The sequence below is a fragment of the Sminthopsis crassicaudata genome, chromosome 3 (genome assembly GCF_048593235.1).
Source record: "Sminthopsis crassicaudata isolate SCR6 chromosome 3, ASM4859323v1, whole genome shotgun sequence".
Taxonomy (NCBI): Eukaryota; Metazoa; Chordata; class Mammalia; order Dasyuromorphia; family Dasyuridae; genus Sminthopsis; species Sminthopsis crassicaudata.
In genome coordinates this window covers 279254594-279270161 of record NC_133619.1, presented here as the reverse complement: position 1 = coordinate 279270161, position 15568 = coordinate 279254594, and the positions used below count along the sequence as shown (strand labels likewise).

The 15568-nt window shown below is 32.9% G+C and overlaps 1 protein-coding gene across 1 annotated transcript in view; it reads right to left on the bottom strand.

Annotated features, from left to right (window-relative positions):
* Positions 1–15568, bottom strand: part of LOC141561364 (cilia and flagella-associated protein 47-like) — a 63255-nt gene that overhangs the window by 21429 nt on the left and 26258 nt on the right. The window contains exons 3-5 of the mRNA XM_074300853.1: positions 10799–10914; positions 3066–3204; positions 295–523 (exon numbers count right to left, since the gene is read on the bottom strand). Of these exons, the coding sequence (XP_074156954.1) occupies positions 295–523; positions 3066–3204; positions 10799–10914 (484 nt within the window). The remainder of the gene's footprint in view (positions 1–294; positions 524–3065; positions 3205–10798; positions 10915–15568) is intronic.

Below are 15568 nucleotides of genomic sequence, written 5' to 3'. Positions count from 1 at the left end.
GTACTTTGAACTTGATAGCCTTTCCCTCAAGGGATCTCAACTTGCAAGTATAAAATAAAGGTCCATGAAGAGAAGGAAGAATAGAAGTGAGAGATCTACATTTATATCATTATTTTGTTTAAAGTACTGCTTCTCTAAAGGTTACTCCCAGGAGATAATGATAGTGAAATAAACTAAATTAGCAAAAACAACTTAAGTATTTCAAAAATTAAATGATTTGTCCTAATTTTGGTAAAGACTAATAAATACTTTCAAACCATATTAAAACTTATTTTAGCTATTCAGCTAATTTACCAATTCTTCTCCAACTGTTTCATGTTCCATCACTGCTACCCAACTCATATGTTCAGGACTGTTATTATACAGAATTGCATGCTCAATCTTTGATGTTCCAAAGAAAATAGTTCCAAATTGAATACAGTTCAAGCTTTTTTCTCCAGTTATATCTAACAGTTCAATAATTTGTTGAACAACAGAAGCTTCAATATTCAAAATTGTTTCTTTGCCACCCTGCAAACTCACTCTAGTAAAAATAAATTTAAAACAGATTTTATTAATTTTTATAAGTGGAAGCACCAAAATATACTTTATTTGACTACCAAGTATCAGAATAAAAAAGATATTCCATATGATGTTAGAGACCAATGAAACAAATATTGCTTAATAAACTACTGAATTCCAACCTTGTCTCTTTCTTTATAAGGGAAAAAACTCTGTACCAAAGCAAAAGCTCCGGGGCTGATCAATACAAAATGTTTGTGCTGTTCTTTTTTGATGGTTATTTCCCACCTTAAGCAGCGGTTGCCATGCCCCAACACCCAAACCAGTTTCCAGTGGCTTGTCATATTTGTCACAAACTTAATTCAGATTCCCAAAAGACTTCAACCCTATTGAACTTCAGAACTCTTGCAAGCTCAAGCCATTCAGAAGCTTACACTTTTACTAGTAGGAGGAATTTGAGGTATGTGCCATCAAATTCAACCAAACCCCCTCATTTTCCTCTCTCTGCCCTGAACTCTATTCCCATCATTTGGCTTCATTCAATATCATTACTCTTCTTACAAAGCTTATGTTCAATCACTTAGGAGAAAATGTTTCAAACTTTCTATATTTGGATTCTAATTTTGCTACCACTTTAGTACCTCACAATCATTTTCGTGATGATTATTAAGGTAGTTAATAAAAGAAAGGAAGGAGGTGGAGTTTACCAACATTTTAACAAAGTATTTTTAGGAGTGGCACCTGTTTCACTTTAAGGGAGCAGTGAAGTTGTCCCTGGATATAGAGCTTGAATTTTTGGTTTGGCTTCCTAGATCTCTGAGGCATAAAATTTTCACAGCATGGGAAATGGTGTTCTAAAGGTTTTAGAGCCTTATTGCTCTGAAAGGATGTCAGGATTTTCAATTGCTGGGGTAAACATAAAAATGAAGTGGAATAATACTTTATTCAAAATTAATTAAGAATTGTATGCTTTTTAACGTGAGGTGATTTCAGTAGATTATTATAGACCACATTTGGAATTAGCTAGGTTTTCTCCATCTAGAGTGTTCCCCAAAACTTAACTGAGTGGCTGAATGCTGAATTTGCTTTGGGTTGATTTCCCATCCCTTATCTATAATATGAACCATCATTTATATTAGTTATTTTAAACTAGCCTCTGCTACCACAGTCTTATCTGACTTAATCAATACTACATCATTGACATATTGGTGAAAGGATATCAATGTCCTCAAACTTTCAGACTTCTGCCCACCAAATAAAGGTAATATGGAGGATGCAAGTAATTCTGAGGAATGATAGTGAAGTTCTTATGAATCCCTATGCAGTTAAAACAAACTGTTGCTGCTTAATCTCAGACACATAAAAAGAGGAAATGGCACTGAGAAAATCAATAACCTGGGTTTAGTTTCCCTAATCTATTATATTGACAAGGTTAAGAATAGTCCTCTCTAATGAGCATAAAAAATTTGTTTAGTTCCCAATATTCTACTCTAAATTTCCAGACATTATCTGTTTTCTTCATTAGTCACAGAGGGTAATTATAAGAAGAAATCAAGTAGCAAAGTACTTCCGCCTGAGATAAAAACAAGGATCTTCCATCCACCTCCCCTGAGTAAGCATGCTTCTACAATCAAGGGTCTTCCCTGTAAAATCCTCAGTGGAAACTGGGACACCTAACGAATACATTGAGAGGCCTCTTATGTAATAACCATAACTATAAGAATACTTATGTGGTTTGCAAAACTCTTTATAAGTTCTATTTCATTTAATTCTCATAACAACCCTGTAAGGTAGTTTGCTATCATTGTTATTGTAGTTTCCTATCATTGTTATTATTCAGTTATTTTCAATCATATTAAAAATCATATGTGACTTTCAGCCCCATTTTCTTAGCAAATATACTGGACTGCTTTGCCATTTCCTTCTCCAGTTCACCACCTAGCTGCCAGCCTTATTTTCCAGATGGGAAAACAGGTGAAAGGGGTTCAGTGTTTTGCCCAATCACACACTCAAAAATGTCTCAACCAGAATGTGATCTCAGGTCTTCTTGACTCTAAGTTAGTACTCCCAGTGGTCCTCAGACTTTTTAAATAGGGGGCCAGTTCACTGTCCCTCAGACTGTTGGAGGCCGCACTATAGTAAAAACAAAAACTCACACTCTGTCTCGGCCCCTCAACCCATTTGCCATAACCTGGTGGGCCACATAAACGTCCTCAGCGGGCTGCATCTGGCCCGCGGGCCATAGTTTGAGAACCTCTGCTTGAGCCACCTATCAATCTGCCCCTTATATATCTGGTGATACTTTCCCCTCCTTTCCCCCACTGAACCACAGTAACTCAGGATTACAGATTTCAGTCCCACCATAGTCAAAAAAGTATGAGCCACTTTGGGAAACCTGCTGTGAATACAATCTCTTAATTCTCACTGCACTTGAATGCTTCCAAAAGACCAGATAGGGCAGAGGAATGACCAAAAGAGGCAAATATAGATATACAGCTTAAGATAACAGACTAAAGCATGATAGCAGAGCTTTTTTATAATTAATGAAATTACAATTTACTCACTTTGCAAACTCATTAACAATTCCAGGCTCATCTATACATATATAAACTTTAATATTTGTTGATGACTTAGGTTCCACAATTCCACTACTTGGTTTTATAGTGATAGGTAACTTCCCTTGATAATCTATGTCAAATGAACCTAAGAAGAAATATAAAGCCAGATATTTAAATGTGGGAATAAATTCCAATCAGTAAATAAAACATTTGCAATATTCTGACCCTATTCTAAGCATTAATACTAAAGTATTACTGGAAGAATATTTTATTTTAATTATTTTATTATTACTGGCATATTATTATTAAATTTTATTATTATTATTATTAAATGTATTAAGTTAAAATATTTTTTATTTTATTATTACTGGAAAAAAGAATACTGCACTCAAAAAGCTTATGTTCAAAGGTTTGGCAATTGTCAGTGTTGTAAAATTACCCATGCACATTTGGTAAATAAAAATAAAAAAAAAAAAAAGGCTTATGTTCAATTGTGGAAAACAACATGTAAACAGATATAGACAAGAAATGTAAAGAGTAAATAGAAAGTGATCTTAGAAAAGATATTTCTACCAGCTTGGAGGAAAGGGTAAAGAGACTAGCAAAAAAGAGTAGCTAAACTAAGCCTTGAAGGATACCAAGAACTATAAGAGATATAAGTGAAGAGAAAGAACATTTCAAGAATGATAGACAGTCTGTACTGAAACACGGAAGTAGAATGTCACATGTAAGGAAGAGCAAATGAGCCAGTATGATTAGCAGAGAATGTAGGAAAGAATAATATAAGGTGACTAGAAAGATAGAAAGGAACCAGGTTGTGAAGAAATTTAAATATCAAGCAGACAGAGAATTTTATTTGTGATCCTGAAGTTTACAGGATACTACTGAAGTATAGAGAGGAGTGACACGATCGATCTCTGCTTCATCATTTTGCCTTTTGGGTGGATGGTGGATTGGAATGGGAAGAGACATCAGACAGGGAAACCAATTAGGAGGCTACTGTAATTATCTAGGTAGGAAGAGATGATGACCTGTACTAGCATTGCTGCTTCAGAAGGGAAGGGAACGGAGGCAAGAAATGTCATAGAGATAGAAATTATGAGACTGGACAATATACTGTATATGTGAAGCAGCTGACAGCAGATGAGTATAATGATGAGGTTGCAAGGCGAAGTCATTGGAAGAATAGTAGTGCTCTCAACAATATGTTCAAAAGAAGAGAGATAATTATTTCTCTTTTCAGTGTATTGAATTTGAGATGCCTAAAAGAAATCCAGTTCCAGATGTCCAAAAGGCAATTGTTAGAGCAGAACTAGAGTTCAGGAGATAGCAAGCTGGTAATAGAATTCTGGAATCAGTATAGATAATAAATAAAGCCATAGGAACTAATGGAATCAGTAAGTGAGAAAGTAAAAGGAGGAGAAAAAGAAGAGAGTTCTGGATAGAGCTTTGAGGGATACTCCATGTTTAATGAGTATGATATAATTGAAAATTCAGAAAAGATAAGTATAAAGAAGCTAACAGACAGGAAAGAGGAAAGTCAACAGACCATAGAAAGTTACTGTAAGATGATTTCTGAAAACACTAATATATATTTGTTGAACATAGCAAGTAGAAAAAGCAGAGAATGATATCATTACTGTCACCAAGTTTCTCCATCATTTAGCAATCCTATCACTGGCATAAAAGTTCAAAAATATCCAACATCATTGTAGCCCAACCAGGACTAGTGTCACAGAAATGTAAGTTCCTGGAATCTTCAAAAATATTCACAGAAAAACATCATCAGTAATACAAAGTAGCATTTTTTCTGCTATGTCTGAGATATATAAATTTCCCTTTGAATTAATAAAATGATATTAGACAACTTAGAAATTTAACTTTGGTTTATGAAAACCAAGCTTACTGTGCTTTATAATATTTTCTATATTTGCTTATAGGACAATTTGTTGTTGTTTTTATTAGTGAATTTTGTTTGGGGCACAATAGTTTGTGGTTTTTTTCCAATAAGAAAAAATCCAAGTAGATATACTATAAAGTATGTTCCCAAAGAAAATGTAGGCAAAAATACCTAATGATATATTTACATCTAAAAACTCTTTCCACTTTTGTAGTCTACTAATTATTAAGAGAAAATAAGAACATGTATTTTTAATTCACATAGGATATTACTAACATTGCTATCTTTTACTTGAATTTTATTGTCTTTTACTAGTGTCCTTATTTATAGTGTTATGATAATTCTTGATATGTGCTCTTTTGGCTCTTTTGAAAAAAAAAAACACAAAACTACACTATTTTAATCAATCAACCAGCAAACATTTATTAAGCCTTTGCTATAAACCAAATACATAAATATCTGGAAATATAAAGAAAAGCATAAAATAATCCTTGCTATCAACAATTCAGATATTTTCTCATGTTCCTCTGAATTGTTCACATTTATCATTCCTTAGAGCACAGTATTTTCCATTACATTCATATACCACAATTTGCTCAAACATTCCCCAAATGAATACATCATTTATGATTAGTTTATTTGTTATCATAAATAATATTGCTATAAAAGCTTTTGTGCATATGGATCTTTTCTGCTTGTCATTAACCTCCATGGGAAAATAAACTCAAAAAAGAGATATCTGTGCCAAGGAACATAAAGAATTTATTTGATCATTCTTCTTGCATAATTCCAAATTGTTTTCTGGAATAGTTGGACCAATCATCCATGATATCTTAGTGTATTTGTCTTCTTGCAGTCCCTTTAACACTGATTTTTCTTTCAATTTTTAGTACCTTTGATAATGTGATAGATACTTTCATTTCTCTGTTAATAGTGGTTTTAAGCATTTTTTCTAGATGGCAGTTGGCAGTTTGAACTTTTTCTTTCAAAAACTATTCATGTCCTTTGACCACTTTTCTAATTTTATAGATTCGTTTCAGTTACTTATACATTTTAGATGTCAGGTTTTTATTAGATGTTGAATATAAATTTTCCCCCAATCTATATATTTTCTTCAAATTCTAATTATCCTAACTTTATTTAGTGCAGATAAATTTCTTAGAAAGCAAATCATATAGAATATAAGATTATTAAACATATTGTGTTTAATGTGTATAACTATATATTTATTTAATTAATTGATAAGGATAAGTTTTAGAACCAGTCCAAGTATTGTCTGTTACATACTATTTTTGAGCAAGTCAATTCAGCCTTTACTTGAAATCTACATACATGGAGAAACTTTTCTACATTGAGAGTTCCTTATATTCATGAAATTATATCTCTGCATCAAACATATGTTTATATATATATTTCTATAGTGCATATGCAATATAATAATATTCTTTTAGTGTCCAGGACCTATTTTAAATTGTTTGATACCATTTTATCATTTCTCTTAAGGTTACAGTTAGTTTAAAATAACTAATCTAAAATTATACTAGAAAATACAAGAAAGTTATATTCAATAAACATGCTCTAAAGGAGCTCCAAGAAGAATAAGGTAACAACAAATTCCAGAAATAAACTTAGAAAAAAAACTTTTCTAAATTTGAAAAACTCAAACTCAAAAACATATGTGTGTGTATATATATATATATATATATATATATATATATATATATATATATATATATATATATAAAGGTAACTGCATAATTGCCTAATTTTTTCACAGAGATAAATGCAAGTATTATACAAATATACCAAAAACAGATCTTGGTTCAAATAACCAACAATTTGGAAAATTCGATTCAAATAACCAACTTTGGAAAAGTCTCTTGATCTGAGTCTGAGTTTCCTCATTTGGAAAATGGGGCTAATAATACTTTTTTATTAGCTACCACACAAAATTATAAGCAAGATACTTTATAAGGAAAAAGATGTGAAAAATCATAAATTCAGTAAAGATATTCATCTCGGAACAGCTAGTTGACATAGTGAATAGAGCACCAGCCCTGAAGTCAGGAAGACCTGAATTCAAATCTGGCCTCAGACACTTAACACTTCTTAGCTGTGTGACCCTCAGCAACTCACTTAACCCCAATTGCCTCAGCAAATATATATTCGTCTCTTACATACAGTGTCATAAACATACATTAGCAATATAATAGTGAAAAATATTTAGGTACATTCATAGAAATCTTGTTTATGATCATAAAATAATTTTATCATTAAACCCAATAGTGGCTGAATAATAGGATACTGTTTCTAATTTAGGATTGTGAAGTCCTGAGTTTATCCTTATTGAATAAAATATTGGAAAAGTAAAAAAAAAGATTTGCATTATCATCTTTAGAATCTAAGGCAAACCATGCATATGTTGCATCCTAAACTTTACTCTTTCAAAATTATTTCTAAAATTGTAAAATAAGATTTATTAAGACATAAGCAAACAAAAATTACAATTTCCTATATTCTTCTGAATTTCAAGTACTACATTTAGTAGTCCAATCACCATAGACATAAAAATTAGTATTCAGAATATAAGAAGCTTACATGAACTGCTTTTTCATAACTAAAAAGGGAAAAACAGTATAAACATCAAACAGAGCCCAATTTTATTTCTTAATTTATAGAACAAAAAAATTGATATTAATAATAAATGAGAATAATATATATATATATATATATATATATATATATATGTCTGTAATAAGGGCTGAACAAAGCATGTATAAAAATAGCCATTCCTGACTCTTATCATGTATATAATTCATAGCTAAAGAATTTCTATGCTTTAAAATGAAAAAAGTGATCCTCTCATCAACTGCTGAGTCCAATTAGCCAAAAGATTTTAAAAAATAATTCCTTCTCCTCTTTTTGGGTCACTTCCTGTAAGGGCCCTTTAAATGGGCGGACACAGTGCATCGGGATTGAGGCCCAGAAGTAATTTCTGTGGATATTAGGACTGCCCTTGGGCGGGATCCTGGCCATATTGAGATAGTTTTGTAATGGGTGACTCTCTCGCTGATTGGCTGTGTGTGTGACCTCACAGGCCCTATATAAGCCCACTGCAGGCAGCAACCGCCCTCTTTAACCTCCTGCTGTTCACCCTGGCTCCTAGCCTGGGTGGCCAAGCCAAGATGGGTAGCCGAAAGAGGTAAGGATTTTGGTAGTGAACACATGGGTCTTCTGACCAGGTGTTCACTCGGGAACCAACAAGTCAGGGCATCAGTTAGGGCATTATGTGAGTAGGTATAATAAAGGCTTTTAAGATTACACGTGATTGTTCTTGAGTGCGCTACCGGTTATTAAGCTATAGATTCAAGAGATTGTGGCCAGAGACCTTAGAAGGCCTCAGAGGAGGCGAGCCGGGTAGAGCTCACACTGCAAAGGACAGTGGTCAAAGGTACTCTGGTGGGTCTAGGACAGACTAGTAATTGTAACTGCCGGGAGAGCACGTTACAACTTCCATTTTGGCTTATGAGGATATTTGAGCTCCTTCCCCCTGAGGAGGAGGTAAGGCCATATTTCTCACTCTTACTTGCTATGTCTCAGTGGATACATGACAGATTCATCCTGTGTCTTCCCGAGACAAGCCTGATCCTCAGTTTGGGGCTACTTCTCCTGAGTGTGTTATATTCTCTGACTTTAAGTAAATATACGTCTATTCTGAAATGTCTGTGTTCAGGTTTTGGAGTCATTTTATGTGGATAAGAGGTTACAAGATTCTAAATCATAGCAGAAGAATGAACCTAGTCCCTTAGATCCAGCAAAGGTTCTTATTGTAAGATAAAAAGAAGAAAGAGGAACTTTGAGCTCCCTTATTTCAATCAACCTCATGAGACCCTTTGGAGAATTCTAGATGTCCTATGAGTTTAGAGACTTATCATACTGTAAAGAGTGATAAATATATAAATACTCCTGGAAACCTGGCAAAACCTGAAGAGAAATAGTAAACAACTGAAACATATTCAAACAATAACAAAAATGTAAAGACAAATATTAAATGGCAACAAAACTCAAGTGAAATATAACAGTTTAACACTCAATTAATAAAGTTAAGCCTATTTTTTTCCTTTTAATAAATGATGATACACACCCATTTATAATCTCTGCTTCAGAGGGTCTCAGGCTATTGGCTCTCTTGAACTCAGGAGTTCTGAGCTGCAATGGGTTAAGCCAATTAATTTGTCTCCAGAATCAGGGAGTCACTAGATAGTCTTCAGAGGAACAAACTGGCCCTTGTCAGAAATGGTGCAGAGATCAAAGCCTCCATGCCAATCAGTGAGAGAGCCTCTATATGTATGCTCTAGATCAGAGTTGGTTTTTTTGCTTTTAGGAATTTTTTTAAAATGACAATTACAAAATAAAAGTAGCATATATTCCAAATAATTATTAAACTAGTTTTGCTTAACTACTTTTGGGGGATAAAATGTGTTGGGGCAGGTTGAAATGATTTTTGAAAATTCATCTGCAATATCAAAACAAAATGAATGATAAAAAAAATTGTGTTAGTGCTCGTTACTGAAAGTCAGAGACAAAGAGGGTTCTCTCATATTCTTGTGCTTTTGGACACTACATTTGCATTCCTTAAAATTTTTTTAAATGTTAATATACAAACATATAGATCACTAGAGTTCAAGATTTGCCTGTAAACATGAGTCATGTGATCTAGAGCAGATGTGTCTAACACACATCTCCTAACATTCCTGAGTGCATCTGGAGTCAGATTAAAATCTGATTAGGAAATACATAATAAATATATTATAAATATATAATTTGTTGTTGTCAAATCATTTGTCACATCTGACTCTTTAAGGACCCATTTAGGGTTTTCTTAGCAAAGATATTGAAGTGGTTTGTCATTTCCTTCTCCAATAAAAATATACATACATATATATATACACACATATATATTTAAGCATGTGGAAATGTGTGGATATACATTTATATTCATGGGTGTGATATATATATATATATTAGAACATAATTCATGTCAATAGGAAGCTTTCTCAATCAATATGCTGCCTTCAGGGATCCTTATGTAAGGGTATAGTGGTCTGACTTTAACACTGACCTACAGTATATCACTTAACTTGCCTGAAACCCAGTTTCCCATCTATAAAACAGAGACAAAAATATGTTATCTACTTCACAAGATTACTGAGAGGAAAGTGCTTTATGAACCTCAACATGCTTTATAAATGTGAACAGAAATTATTATCATTGATGCAGTATTATCTATGATTTATGAGCCACCTACAAAATGCAAAAAAGCAAAGGTAGTTCTATTTTCATTTTCCAACCTAATGGGTATTCTAAAACTATAATATAGGCATTTTAAGGTTGCTACAAGAGACCCCTAGTCATCTCATCTCTAGAGACTCATGAATCAGCAATTAAAAGTACATTAAATTCAGCCATATAAAAATAAACTATATCCAGCTGCAATAAACTTTTACAACAGGTTTATTGCTATCATTAGCCATAATCCAGTAGTAAAAACACCTATAGAGGCTTCATCTATAAAAAATTTCAGGTTAAAGTTTCTGGAAGCAGAATATCTGTATACAAGATTTCCTCACAACACATTTTAATCTGGGTTTTAATGCAACAGGTCCATTAAACTATTATAGAAAGACTACTTAATGGCTCTAAAGTATGTGCCATCTGAGAAGCTAAGGACCTTTTTACGATGAATCAGAAAACCTATTAATCTAACACATATTGGAAATTTCAAATAACATTCACTTTCAAAGTATTAAAATAATTTTGCATGACAGCAAATATTTACCTGGAATTGTCCCATGGTTAATAAGATTAATTGACTTACAAATTTCTTTACTATTGGCAATGAGTGTGCCAAAATTAACGAATGACTCAATTTCCAAATGACAAGATGGAATCAACCTGCAGGAGGAAAAAAAGTAGACCATTACTACTTAAAATTATGTTCATTTCCTTGCAAGCACATTAAATTAATGACAGCAATTTCAAATTAATGAGTTGGAATTATAAAATAAATTAGACTTTTTTGTTTTATGAAACACAAAAGTTCCATGTACAAATATGTATTTCCTTCAAATTAGACATTTTAGAAGATTATAACCATATTATATATTCTACATAATGTATATGGAAGGCTATATATGCAAATATGTAGTCAAATGAAATTTGAAAAGAAAAACAGCTCAATAAGCATTTAATTACCTACTACTTGTAAATTCTATGTTAAATGTTGAAAGCTCAAAATCAATAATAGAATCAAGCCTTTTCCACAAGGTTCTTACATTTTTATGTCTTATTTTAAAAACCTACTACATACACCTTTTCATATCCTCAGTACTGGCAAAATTTTATCCTTTAAAAACAAATTTTACTTTTAGAATTAACCAAAAGTAACTTGGAATTGAATCTGATGAAGAATATAGATTATTAAGCTAATATCTGGGATTATAGCAAATAGCAAATATTTATTGAATTAAATAAAATATGAGATGTAAAGATATAACTATCCATCAGTTTTTCTCCTCTGGGAAACTCATAAACAGATCCTGAAGGCAATTCTAAAAGAAGCATGCTGAAAAGGTCTTCTAAAATGTTTACATCACTGAAATAAATATAAAGTTGGCCAAAACAACATTAGAGAATGCAGTAGAAGTCCTGGCAGATTTTTTAATAACACACTTATCATATAGTCTCATCCAAGACTGTGCTGAAGCCCCCTCTAATTGCTTCAATGTGAGAAAAATGCCACAGATCAGAGTTTGAATGATTGTTTTATTGATTTTTTTAGAGTTAATAAAGTTATGGTTAAAAATAATAATAAATATAAGCATGCAGATTAAACTTAAAAGAGTGTCTTGTGTTCTTAGAGTCAGTTGATAAACATTTACCAGAATGACCACACTGTAAATAAAGCAAATGAGAAAAAAATCAAGAAATATTCTGAAGCAGCTAGGTGGTACAAAAGATAAGAGTGTCAGAAAGACCTGAGTTAAAACACAGCTTCAGACATTTACTTATTGTGTGACATTGGACAAGTCTGTTTGCCTCAGTTTTCTCATCTGTCAAATGGAGATAATACTATTTCTCAGAATTGTGAGGATTAAATATAATAATTACAAAGTGTTTAACATAATGTCTCACATATAAGTGCTATATAAATGTTAGCTATTATTATTATTATTATTATTTACAATCCATAAATCTATCAACAAATATTTTAAAGTACTTACTTTGTTCTCAGGTACTATGCAAAGGTACTGAATACAAAAAAAAGTGAAATTATTCTTGCCCCCTAGGAACTTAAATTCTATTGAATAATACAAGAATGTGTGTATATATTTATTCTTGTGTATGTATAACATGCTTATATACACATACATTTTATATGTATATATGCAAATACAGGTACACACACACACACACACATATATATATATATATACATACAACGTGTATATATGTATATGTCCCTATATTTTTAATATATCTACATGGGCAGATGCAAGTTAAAGATAAATAATAAGATAATGGAGAAATGGGAGATGACTACTAGCTATTAAGATTAGGAATGATTTAATGTTTAGGGAGTGCTTAGATAGTGCTTAGATTTTTGAAAGAAATCAGAATTCCAAGAAGCTGAGACCAGGTGAATATGTGAATATGTAGAATATGTGAATATGTATTCTGAGTTAATAAACAAGCCACTGCAAAAGTATGTATATGGAAAATGGAGTGTCATCTGCGAGGAATAATAAGAAGATGAATTTGACTAGACCACAAAGCCTGTCAAGGGGAATACTATGGAATAAAGCTGGAAAGATATTGTGCTTCAAGTGATAAACAGAGGAGTTTATATTTATTCTAGTGGCAAAATGAGTTATAGAAATTATTGGGAGGGGGTAAAGGTGGAAGGACAATATGATCAGATTTCTGATTAAGGAAAAAAAATCACATAAACAAGAGTATATCTAAATACAGATTGAAGTGGACAACTTGAAGCAGAAAGATAAGTTAGAAGAGTACTGAAGGCAAAAGTCCAGATGAAATGTGATAAGCTCCAGAAATAAAGTAGTATCTGTGTAGAAGAAGAGAAGGGTAAAGAGGTGATACATCTTGTGGAGGTAGAAAAAAACATGATTTAGCAACTATCTGCATATGCGGAGTAAGAATAAGAAGTTGAGGATAATATAGAGGCTGCAACCTTAGTGATGTGAACCTAAAGCTAAAGATAGATTATATGGATACATAAATCTAGTAGTTATGTGTATAGAGATAATAATTAAACTCATGGAAACTAATTAAGTCACTATGTGAGAAGATGGAGAGAGAAGAGGGCTCAAGAACATTTTTTTCTGATTCTTTTTCTGGAGGTTGGGATGGGGTGGGTGAACGGGGTGATTAGGAGAGGTTGCAATATGTTAACTGTGTTTATTATCCAGAATGAGCCTTATTTTCACTAGTATTCTTCTACCTTGTTCCTAACCCTCACCAACCCAGAAAAAATAATATTTTTTTTACTTGTAACTTTAAAATGTGGCTCAATTAAAGAGCACAAATCTTAATAAGAATAAGAAAAATATTTTAATTATAAATTAATAATTTATTTATAATTATATTTATATAATTTATAATTAATATAAATTAATTATATAAAATTTTTATTTATATATATAAATTTATAAATTATATAATTATAAATTAAATATAAATTAAATTATAAATTAAAGAGTAATCTCTTTCCTATTGCAACTTTCCCCATTACTGTTTCTTTTCTACTTTTAAACTTTCAACATTTAATGACATTCAAAGTAATGGACATGTATCTTTGTTGAAGGTAACCAGATCATTGTTGGAGAAGAATTTCTAAATAAATAACAATTATTTGACCTCATCCTTAAATGGAATTCTATCATTACAAAGGATTTGCATGTTATCTCCTTTATATTTTACAATTATCCTGTTGAGTAAGAAATGGTTAGGATACCATTTCTCGTTTCTACATACGCATTTCTAGAGTATAAAAAAAACAAAAAAAAATGGCAACCTGTGTAAGGGACCTAGAACCGATCTTCCCTGTGCGGAAGGGAGCCGCCCTAATGTCAATCATCTCCAGGATGTGGTTCTGGGTCGACTAATAGAGCTATGTGTCGGTAGATGCGTGGAACTATGAATTGCCTGGCCATATAAGAAGAAAAACGGCTAGGCATTGCTAAAGGAGCTGGCCCCACCCACGATGGGAGGATTCGGGGAGGGTCCAAGAAGATTCTGTATAAAAGTAAGGAACAGCAACCGCTCGGGGAGACATTTTGGGGAGCAGACAATAAAGAACAGCTCTGCTACATGTTGGCTCTCTGTTTGCTTATTCCCCTCTCCTGTCTCCGGAGCGGGGCCGGAGACGTCCGAAGGCTGGTGATAGCGTGAAGCGCACAGTAAGAAACTTTCAGTTTCCAGTGAAGCTGCAGGGAAGCAGACCCACAACAAACCTGTGTCCTTATAGTATGTTGGGGGAAGATTCTAGAAAATAGTTCAGGAAATTTCAAACTCTCCAGATTTCTCCTATAAACAAAAAAATTTTGTCTCAGGGCAAACATAGAAAGATGGAAAAACCATTAAGAGTGGAGCAAAATAAGGGTTCTCCTAGGACAATCAGAGTAGACTGGGAAGAAAGACTCCAAGATAGGGGATTACAGGTGTGAAGTGTAAATACCTTCAGGCTAGCTTAGCATAAACATCAAGTGGGGAGTCCTGAGGCTAGCAGGGTTAAACTGAAATTTCAGTGGGAACCACAGAGAACTTTTACCTGTGGACAGCATGGGGAGAACTGAGTATGAGTTCAGGAAGACTACTATTTAGGAATACCAGGCCCAGATGTACTGCAGAGATGATGTCCTGGACAAGAAGGAACCAGCACACTTGGTGAGAGCAGAAGCAGCAGAGCAAGAATACTGCTGGCTGTGGGCTTTTTCAAGAGAGGAAAGTTTTGAGTTTTGGGTTCCAGGTCAGAGGGGACAGCTGAAGTGAAGACAGAGGCACCATCCTACTCTCACCCCAGGACTAAAGATCCTTATACTAATAAATTCTCACTTTAAAAAGAGCAACAAAGAGTATATACACCATACATACAAAGGAGATAGAACCAAATTTAGAAAGTCACTACAAGAATAGGGAAGACCACAGTTCATCTTCAGAGTAAGACATTGAAACAAAAAAAGAAGCTCTCTTACCCCAAAATAATGTAAAATGGCTATGTTTGCAAAAAGAACTCAAAAAAACCTTCAAGAATCAAATGAGAAAGATTGAGGAAAAACTAAAAAGAAAAAAATCCAAGAGAAACAAGATTGTTTTTTTTTTTTTTTTTAATGACCAAGGAAATCTAGATTCTTAAAGAAGAAAATTATTCTTTGAAACTTAAAATTGGGCAACAGGAAGCCAGTGAAGCTAGAAGAGACCAAGAGATAACAAAACAAAATATAAAGAATTTTAAAATAGAAAAAATGTGAAATATAAGAAAAACAATCCATTGATTACAACCTCAAAGAGAAACTACTAGGAAAAC